The 10,538-nt window shown below is 40.3% G+C and overlaps 1 protein-coding gene across 3 annotated transcripts in view; it reads left to right on the forward strand.

Annotated features, from left to right (window-relative positions):
- The window catches only part of TTC3 (tetratricopeptide repeat domain 3), a 69,499-nt gene extending 59,791 nt beyond the window's left edge, over window positions 1–9,708 (forward strand). For all 3 annotated transcript variants that reach the window (XM_051608587.1, XM_051608586.1, XM_051608588.1), the window contains 8 exons: window positions 3,053–3,153; window positions 3,832–3,922; window positions 4,453–4,551; window positions 6,813–7,234; window positions 7,695–7,815; window positions 7,966–8,187; window positions 8,756–8,845; window positions 9,399–9,708. In XM_051608587.1, coding sequence (XP_051464547.1) covers window positions 3,053–3,153; window positions 3,832–3,922; window positions 4,453–4,551; window positions 6,813–7,234; window positions 7,695–7,815; window positions 7,966–8,187; window positions 8,756–8,845; window positions 9,399–9,509 — 1,257 coding nt within the window. In that variant the 3' untranslated portion in view covers window positions 9,510–9,708. The remainder of the gene's footprint in view (window positions 1–3,052; window positions 3,154–3,831; window positions 3,923–4,452; window positions 4,552–6,812; window positions 7,235–7,694; window positions 7,816–7,965; window positions 8,188–8,755; window positions 8,846–9,398) is intronic.
- The last annotated feature ends 830 nt before the right edge of the window (window positions 9,709–10,538 follow it).

Genomic DNA, 10,538 nt, shown 5'->3' on the forward strand with positions numbered 1-10,538 from the left:
AAGTAAAGACTGAGACAAAGAAAGCATTCAGCAATTCTGCCATTTCTGCATCCTTTCTTATCGTATCTCCCACCTCATTTAGCAGGGGATCCACTTTTTCCCTACTGTTCCTTTTCTCACTGATGTACTTGAAGAAGCTGCTCTTGTTTTCTTTCACCTCCCTAGCTAGACTAAGTTCCAAGAGAGCCTTGTCCTTTTTTTGTTGTCTTTACACACTCTGGCAGCATTTCTATAATCCTTCCAATTAACCAGACTTTTTTTCCACATACTGTAAATTTCCCTCTTCCATTTGAGTTTTTCCAGGACCTCCTTGCTTATCCATGCAGGTCTCCTGCCTGCTCTACTTGATTTATTCCCCCACCTCCAAGGGAATACATTTATCTTGAGCTTGGACAAGGCAGTGTTTGAACATTGGCCAGCTCTCTTGGGCCCCCCTGCCTTCTAGAGCCCTAGTCCATGGGATACTTGTAAGTAGATCTTTGAAGAGGACCAAGTTAGCCCTCTTTAAGTCCAGGGTAGAAATTTTACTTATTATCCTGCTTTTTTCCCTAACAGTACTAAACTCTAACATGTCATGGTCACTACAGTCAAGACTGCCCCCAGCCTTAACATCCATGACCAGACCTTCTTTGTCCTTTGGACCTTTGGTCCTTTGGAACCTGTCCATTGCACCTCTCCTCACTGGTTCTTCAAACACCTGTAGCAGAAAGTTGTCATCAATGCACTGCAGGAACCTTTTGGACTGGTTATGCCTGCCTGTGTGAGCTTTCCAACTAAAATCAGGGGGATTGAAGTCCCCCATGAGCACCAGGTCTCATGATCTTGAGGCTACTTCCAGCTGCCTGTTAAAGGCCTTGTTGACAACTTCTTGGCTTGGTGGTCTGTAGTAGATGCCCACAGCAGTACCACCTATGTTTGCATGTCCCTTAACTCTTACCCATAAGCATTCAACACTTTCATAGTCTCCCTCTGGGTTAAGCTCAATGCATTTGAGTTGCTTACAAATAAACAGCAACTCCACTGCCTCACCTTGTCAGTCTACCCTTCCTGAAAAGGAGCTAGTTGTCCATAACCACATTCCAGCCATGTGAGCTGTCCCACCATGTCTTTGCAATTGCAATGAGATCACAGCCCTGTGACCACACCCAGGTTTCTAGTTCGTCCTGTTCATTCCCCATGGTTCTCACACTGGTGCACAGACACTTCAGGGACTTAGTTGAGAAGCATCTGTTATGGTTGTGACTGGTCTGGTCTATTTGCTGTGTTGGTGTCCCCCCCAGCTTCAGTTTAAAGCCCTTCTGACCAAGTCGGCCAGCTTACCCCCAGAGATTCTACTGCCTCTTCAAGACAAGTGTATTCCATCCCACTCTAGCAGGTCATAGTCATCATAGAATGTCCTGTTGTCTTAGAAGCCAAAACCTTCACCAATTACTAGCCAGAAATTAATGTTCATTATTCTTCTATACCTCACTGTCCCCTTTGCTGTAACTGGCAAGATAGAAGAAAAGATAACTTGGTCCCCAGTTTTTTCAACTTGTGCCCCCAGAGCTTTATAGTCTGCCTTGATTTTGCTCAGGTTCCTGGTCTATCATTCACAACCACCTGGAAGAGTAACAATGGGTAGTAGTCAGTGATCTTGTCCTGGTTTGAGCCAGGATGAAGCCGCTTTTCCTTTTACTGATTTTTTAATTTTCTTTTTGCCTTCAATAAGCTCTCTTTTAACTAGCAGTAAATGTCCCAGCTTGGACTGATAACAAATGCTGGCACCCTTTCAGCAACGTCATGGATTTTTGCTCTTGGGAGGCAGCAAGTTTGACAAAATTCCTTGTCAGGTCAGCAGATGGGTGTCTTGGTGCCCTCTAACGGACAGTCTCCCCTGTGAGCACCCGTCATTTGTTTTTATGATAACTGGTTTTCTGGTGGAGCTTTGCTATGTTGTACTTGATCAGGAGTGCCTGGAGACGTCAAAAGCATCATATCTGTTCTTGGTACTGATGTTAGGGGGTGGGGCATGACATTTGGTCCTGCTTTTATGGGTAACCAGGATCAAAGGTGTCTCATTGTCAGTGGTGTCCCATAAAGGATTATGGGTTTTGCAACCATCCCTCTTCAGCTCCTCTAATACTGTGTAGCCTTGCTACTGGTTCTTGCAGTTTGGCCACCTTAGCATCTAAAACTTCACATAAGTGTGTATCAAGTATTAATCAACTATTGACAAGTGCTGATTGTGATGTTATCCTACAAAACTTTGCAGGATCATCAAAATATTGTTACTATTGTTACTGTTATTGTTAACCAGTATTAAAAGTACACAGAATGTGAGGGTATTGTCCTAATCAAAATTCAACTAGTAATTCAGTTTCATACTTAACCTTGTTATGAATAGATTCAATTAGTGAGAATAAAAACATAGGAACATAAAAAATGCCTTGTTAAAAGTTAGTTAAGGTTAGTGACTATATAGCTGCTTCTTTATCACGTAGAATGAGAATGTAACAACCGACTTGCATGTTTCACTTAAAGGAGGAGAAAACTGATAAAGGGGTTTTTTTCTAAACCAGTATGTTTTATACTGGAAATGCTTTGAGTATCATGAACGTTTCTCCCTTCTTCAGAAAGGCTTATCTGCCTTACCTGCAGCTGTGGGATTTTAAAAAAAGACGACATGGTTGGTCCATATTACTCTTCAACCATGCAGTGTTTAAATGGCTGCCTTAATCACTTGCAGTAGGTGTGCATTTGTGTTATATGTACACACACACACACATATATATGTATAGGATGAGTTGCAAATGGAACATTTATGGAAGCTTTCTACTATCAGTTGAAGTGAATGTAGCCTTTGTATCCTCCCAAATGCTGCCAGGGCTGTTAATCTCACTTGTAATCCTCACCATAGGAATTGTGTGTGTTGTGCTCTCGGTATCACCAAACTGTTTTTTTTCAGGCACTTCTTAAAATCTGTTGTTATCGTAACTTATTCCTTGTACTTTTATGGCACTTGTTTTTTTTACATAGCTGTGTTTTGTTACATAGCTGTGTTTTGTTACAGGTATCTGTACTCAAAAACTGGAAAGAAACTGACGTATGCAAGATAAATGACATACTTGCCAGTGCAGAAGCAAATCTCAAGGTGTTGAAGTCAATGAGCAGGTATGATGGAGAGTTTGCACCAGACATTTCTGTACTACTAGATGCTAACTAAATACAAATAACTACTGGATGCTAAATCATGGTCACTTAAATAGACAAGTCAGTTTTTCTCACAAAGGGATGCCAGCCTGGAAGGTGGGTAGAAAAAAAATAGTTAAATGCAGCATTCCTGAAGCTGAGTTTCTTCTTAGTCTTAAGTTATACAGATGTGTGGTACTCAAGAAAAGGAGCAAGCTTCTTGTCTTACTCTTTCTTAGTCAGGGAAGATAGGCTACTGGGAACATTAGTTATTCCTGCCCAGTACCACTGGGAAAGGGCTGCAATGTAAATAGTCAAGGGTGCAAACAAAACTGCTGGGCATGCAACAGTATTATTTTCTTCCTTAGAAGGAACTAATTTAGCTCTTGGTGTTTGCCTGTTTTTAAATGTATGCCATGTTTCCCTTCCCCATCTTGATGTTGCTGCAAAATACTAATTCACATTTGAGGACTCCACTTCTAAGATTGGATGGGTTCTTAAGTACCAGTAATTTAACTGATTTTAACTTGAAATTGGTTGTAGTCTTTAACTGTGATTTAGTTGGTACGGGAAGGAACTGTTGTACTAAAACCATTGGTCTGAAACAAAAATAATAGCCATGTTGGGAGTTTTAATTGAAAATCTCAAATACTTCAACAGCTCAACTTCAGTGGCACCCAAGTTGAAGTCACATATTGATTTTTTGGAGGTATTTATTTCAAATGAAAAGAATCAACTGGAAAAAGTAGAGGTAAGTCTTAATTTCTCTTAACAAGCTTTTTAAGTTGAACTTCTGAAAGTAAAACAGAATACCTTAAATAATTTTCCATTCCTCTTTAAAAACAATAGTAGCTTGTCCTCCAAATACAGAACTGCACTTTTTAATTATAAAAAGATCCATTTTTAAGTCCAAATTATTTAAGTTACAAAAATCTGCCCTTTATATACTTGCTTCAAAAATTGGATCCCACATGAATGAGTTTAGTCTTTTGGTTCCTTTGTATTTTTTCATCTTTAAGAATCTGTGCAGCTTCTTCAAAAACAACATAAAACTCTATGAAAAGCTGTAGAATGGCTGGGCTGAATTTTAAGAACTAGAAAGGGTTTCCCAAACACTTTCAAGCATCAATGTAAGTACTGAAATGGTAGCCTTGTGTCTCCGTTTGAAAGGCCCAATATCTTTAGTGTTCTGCAAAAAAATAGTTTTGTTGATGCCATTTTAAATAAATATAGATCTTTACTGAATGCTAATGTGAAGGATAATTTGTTTTCCTTCTGCAGGCCAAGTATGAAGAAAAAATTCAGATGGTGAAAAATGGAGTACGGAACTGCCTCACCAAAGTGGAAACTGTGAAGCTTCCTTCTCTTCCCAACACCTTAGTACGTATCTTTCCTTTGATAGCAGGTTGTTAAGAAGGTCTTTTAAGTTTGCATTGTCTGTTATAGGACATGTACACAAGTAACCTGAATACATACATATATATAAAAGTACACCCTTGAATGCGAAGTCATTTGGCTTTCCATATGCCCAGGTAATGTTCAAAAGGAAAAGGTGACTGCAGATTAGCATGATGAAGTCCAGTGAGCAGCACATTCTCAAGTCCTGTGAGAGGCTTAAGTTTCATGTTCTATCTGGATTAGGACTACAATTTTCACCTATTGTGACTTTCTTGTAGCATCAAAATCTATAGGGACAAGGCCTGATAACACCAACATGTGTAGGTGATTGTGAATACCAAAATCAGCTTCCAGTCACATCTTTTATGAACTAGACGGAGTACAGGCATTTATGAAGATGCATCTGTAATGACTGAATCCCGGATAAATACAAGTTTAAAACATTTTCTCGTGGGCCAACAGTTCCAAAAGCACTTAAATCATGTCAGTTACTTCTGAACTCTGTGATTGTTCCAGGACAAAGTCAGTCTAAGTCAATACTCCTTGAACTGTTGTTCATCAGAGTGCTGGGGCGTCAGGTAACCATGATGAAATCCTTACAGCCAAGCTGGCTGCAGCAGTGCTAACAGCCTACATGCTGCCATGCACTGGGGGTAAAATTGAATTCCAGGGCACAGAGCTGATGCCCAGTCCTGAAGACAAATGGTGTTCAAAAACCACTGGAACTGAGACAGCTTGGAATAAGGAAAAAAGGGTTCGGCTGTGGCTCAAAATAAGAGAGATAATTTGCCAAATAAGTAAAATGCATTCATAGTGCACAGACATATGAAATGCCTGAATTCATCAAACATGCCACAACTTTTTAATATATATTATCTACAATGTGTTTTCCTTCTGTTTTTTATATAGTCTAGATTCAGGTCTCTGTACTAATACTGTATATTTCATGATTATTACAGCTTTTCTGGACTTGTACAAGTAATCATAGAACCATAGAATCACAGAATGGTTTCGGTTGGAAGGGACCTTAAAGATCATCTAGTTCCAGCCTGCCCTGCCACGGGAAGGGACACCTCCCATGTTGCTCAAAGCCCCATCCAGCCTGGCCTTGGAACAGTTCCAGGGATGGGGCTTCCACAGCTTCCCTGGGCAACCTGTTCCAGTGTCTCACCACCCTCACAGTGAAGAGATTTCCTCCTAATGTCTAACCTAATTTTCCCCATAGTTACATTTAGGCTCTCCTGCATACGTTTTCTTCCCCACTTACTTCTGGGGATCTCCTTTCTCCTTACTGGCACAGAACTCTGAAATAGATAACTTGAGTTACCATCAACTTACAGGTTGGGAAAGAGCAACTGAGGCTCTTACTTGGCATTTGCTGTTTATTTTTACGACAGTAATAGAGGAGTAACCTTTTAGAAGAGAGATCTGTAATTATTTCAGCTTTGAGAAGACTTTAATAGGCAAATACTGAGTCCAAATGAAAAAGACTTGATGGAAACTTTTTCTTCCTGTTTATTAAATTCCTTTAGTTAAACACCTTTTACAGAGAAGGTAAACTATCGCCTCGGAAAGGCATTAAACTGAAGAACACTGAGCAAGAACCAGTAGGTTTGACTATGGAGAAGTGCAGAATTTTAGTTCTGTTGTGTTAGAGTGCAACCATCCTACAGCTGAGTTCTGAAACAAAGAGCAGTTATGGGTCAAACAGCTAAGCTTATTTTAAGAAGTTATTTCCATTTATGAAAGAGGGGTTTTTAGCACAAAAAGAAGTCTTCCTGGGTCATGTCAGCTCCCAAGTTTTTCAAGAGGATGACTACAGCTGATGTGTTTCTGTTTATATAGAATCCAGTGTAATTTTTTTAGATTTTATAATCAGTTAAAAGTGATGAATTCTGTATTTTCAACTTGATGGCTCTTTTGTTTCCACCACTACCAACTTCAAACTATGCTTCTTACAGCTGTCCCACAGCCATGGGTTCTTCAGCAAAGCAGTAATAAGGACCAGTTTGTGTATGTGCTGTCCTATTTAATCCTGTTTCAAACAGGTTGTGTCTGTATGTACTACATATTAAGGAGCATGTTTGTGCAATATTTTCATCTAGGTAAAGCAAATGAAGATAAGTCAGTAAGACTTTCAAGTTCCTTAGCATGACTAAATTTGTCATAGTTCATGATGCAAATGCTTGAGAGTGAATTGACTTGATTCACTATTTTTCCCATGAAATCTGTTTATGTCCCAGGCAAACCAAACCAGACCTCCAGTCAGTGATCCAGCCATTGTCATGTATTCCTTTGCATCTGCACATCCTAATTCACTTCCTGCATTTTCAAGTTCTGAAGATCAAGGTCCAACATGTGCTTCATTTAACACAGAGGCCAGAGTTAAGCCAGGATATGCAAACTGTAAGCCTTGTTCTGCAAGTGGTGGGCCTGTGAAAACACAATCCAAGCCTCTGGAAGGATCATATTCTGATAAAGTTTTGGAAACTTGCCCTTCAGGGAATTCTGAAAGTAATACTCAGAATGTCCAGCCAAACCAGAACCAACAAGATGACCCAGCTCTACAACTGAAGCCTTCTGGACTTCCAGTCAAAAAAATGCTTTCAAAACCACTTGAAAAAATTATTGTGCATCTACAGAGTATATTCCCAAACTACAGCAGGTATGGTTTTTGATGGGTATAATGTTATGTTGGATAACAGAAGTTCTGAACAACCCATGATAAACTGCAAAAAGAACTGATTTCTTATTAGGTGGATTCTATTTCACAAGAGTAGCAGTATTGGTTGTGCCCATTCGGTGAGATATTTCTTAAGGGAAAAGACCTGTGGTGTTGACTTACATGTTTTGTGGTTTTTTTTTTTCAATTTCAATTTTTTTTCAATTTTTTTTCAACCACTATAGCTAGTAGTAGTATGTTATTATTTGGGATTTTTTTATGATTAAGGTCACTAGATCCTAGTTTGTTGAGAGGTAGTGGAAGCAAGTACTACAGTCCATTTGAGAAGTTAGTACCTTTTAAAGGCTCTGCTGCTGTGAGTCAAACATGGAAGCTAGTGTTCTCTTAAGCTGAGAACTGCCATAGTATTGCCACTCAGTAATTGTCTTTTTTGTCCCTTTAGTTCAGACTTGACCAGCTTCATAAAAGACGTAAACAGAAGAAATGGGAATACACTGTCAAATTTGAGCTTAGATGAAGTTCTGAGAAGAGTGACAGAACTCATTCTGGACCAGCAGAATCAGGTACTGGGGTGTATGTCATCACTGCCTTTTCTACTGTGCATCTCTGGCAGAGCAAACAGCAGCACAGTCCAGAAAAGGATGCAAGCTCCCCTTTGCTGTTAAGCTCCAAAATACCAATTTGCTCAAAATTCTTTTCCCATACCTGTCCAGGCACCAACTCCAACAGGGAGGCCTGTGCAGGCAGTATCTGCAGCTTCACCTGTGCAGACTGGGAGTCGGGAAGTGCCTGCAGAAGGAAGTGCACCCAGCACACCCAAGGCAGGACCGGCACATAAGAATGCCTCAAGTAAAAATCCATCTCAGCCCAATCTCCAACCATGGCGAAATGTTGGAGCAACATCTAAATTGAAATGGAAAAAACAAGACAATACAGTAAGTTCTTTGCTGTTTCAATGAACTTGAAGTTGCCATGTACTAATCAAATATAACATCACAGAATCACGTGTTAGGGGTTGGAAGGGATCTCTGAAGATCATCAAGTCCAACCCCCTTGCCAAAGTGGGGCAGATCACTCAGAAAGGCATCCAGAATGGTCTTGAAAGTCTCCAGAGAAGGAGACTCCACAACACCTGGGCAGCCTGTTCCAGTGCTCTGTAACCCTCACAGTAAAGAAGTTCTTTCTCATGTTGAGGTGGAACATCCCATGCTTGAATTTGAATCCACTGCCCCTCCTCCTATCACAGGGCACAAGTGAAGAGGTGGTTCTTAATGCCCAGACCTCATGTATAGACATTGAGTAGATATTCTCTGTGTCTTCTCCTCTCCAGACTGAAAAGCCCCAGGTCTCTAACATGACATGAACCAATCAAAGTACTGCTGGAAAAATAACTTACTTGTTCATGTTCAAAAGCTCAAATATAGCTGTTTCGTAACATTAACTTACTGGAATTTGTTGATTAACTGTTGCTAGCTTGCAAATAACTTGACATTTTATGTATAGGCCTCCAGTGATGATCCTTGCACAATATGTCATGATGAGCTAAACAGAGACCCATGTGAACTAGAATGTGGGCATCGCTTTCACAAAGAAGTAAGGATTTTTGTTCTTTGCTTATGAACTCTGTTCAGTTATGCCATGGTTCCACTTCCTACATGTAACCCCCCTCCTTGCTTACCTCTCAGTGCTTAAAGAACAGGGCACATTTTTTTTTTACATACTTAGTACACCAAGATGTGCTATATATGTGGTCTTACAGAAAGTATCCAGGTTTAGATTTTAACTGACAAGGTAATTCACGATAAACCCTGCATTTGCCACCTGACAGCAGTCACGTGTATAACTCCACATAGAAAGGAAGTCAGAATTATGTTAGAATAACTACTGATACTTCTGTCTAACTTAATGATATTTCTGTCTGTGACCTGTTCCCATTACTTGTTTACTGCTGATTTGTTACTGTGGAATAAGTGTAAATGTAAACTGATCAGCACAGCATCAGAACTGGAGAACAGTTTTCTAACTGCAAATCTTTAGAACATATAGGAAAAATTCTTAACCTGTTAGTAACAATTTATTAATATACTTAAGCTGAACATTTTGTACCAGCCTTTGCTTCCCCAACGTTATCTTCCCATTCTTGCAGTGCATTAGAACATGGCTGAAGCAACATTCAAGTACCTGCCCTGTGTGCCGCGTTCATGCTCTGTTACCTGAAGACTTTCCTGAGCTTCCTGCACGGAACAAATACATGTAAACCTTGTTTTATTTTAACACTGTGTAATAAGATGCAAAATAACCATGGTGGTGAGGAACAGCACAGCTTAACCACTCTGAAAATATTTTGGATAGAATCAGTATTCAGTTGATTAAATGAGGTTAGTCTAGCTGATTGTAGGGATCATTTCCCCAAGTAAGTATGTATCTTCCAAATAAAGTTTTAAAGTGTTCTGTGATTCATGAGTATATTTACTATTTGTGAAGTCTGAGGTACTGGTGAGTGATCTACGCTGTGCTAGAAAGCTAAGGCACCTTGCTGCCTGAAGAACTTGGTACTGTGCTGCTCAGCCATACAGCACTTGTGTCATTTTCAGCTTCTGTTATTTTTGGGGATGGGGGATATGTCTGTATCATCATCATCTTCGCTCATCTATAAAGCAGCCTATGTCACTGGCTTTTCCAAGGAGACTTCCAGACCAAAGCTATACTTGACCCGTAGAGCAGTGGCAAAGCAGCTCCACGCATGCTGTATTGGACACTGTTCTCCAAAGAGAACAGAGTGCCTTGATGGGCTGCCTCTGGCAAGACCTCACTTGCTGTTTATACATTGAACTGGTATTTACATTCACCTGCTTGTTATCAGCCAATTTTATTTTTCCTCTACCCACAGCACAGACAGAACCCCAAGTTCCTAAATAAGCAGCATGGTTTTTGATCGTTCTTCCTTTTTCCTGACTCTCACAAGCTGGAAGCATTGTAGTGATTTTCAGGGAGTTCCTTCATACTTCAAAAAAAGGAAGCCTTGGTGCATACACCCCTCCCCTGCCCCAGACCATCACTACACAGGGAAAGGAGCAGGTTCGAGCTGTTCTATGCTGGATGCTGGGCTGGGGACAGGATGAACCCTGGTGATCTTTCCAAATAACTTTTGAAGGTGGGAGGTGACAGTTCTAGTCTGAGCAGCAGGTGGCACTCGTGTAACGGTACATAAACCAGAAAGGTGGTCTTGGTTTAAGAAAAACCATCCTGTTTGGTTTCCTGATCTTAGAGAAGTGTTATGTTCTAA

The sequence above is a fragment of the Apus apus genome, chromosome 1 (assembly GCF_020740795.1).
Source record: "Apus apus isolate bApuApu2 chromosome 1, bApuApu2.pri.cur, whole genome shotgun sequence".
Lineage (NCBI taxonomy): Eukaryota > Metazoa > Chordata > Aves > Apodiformes > Apodidae > Apus > Apus apus.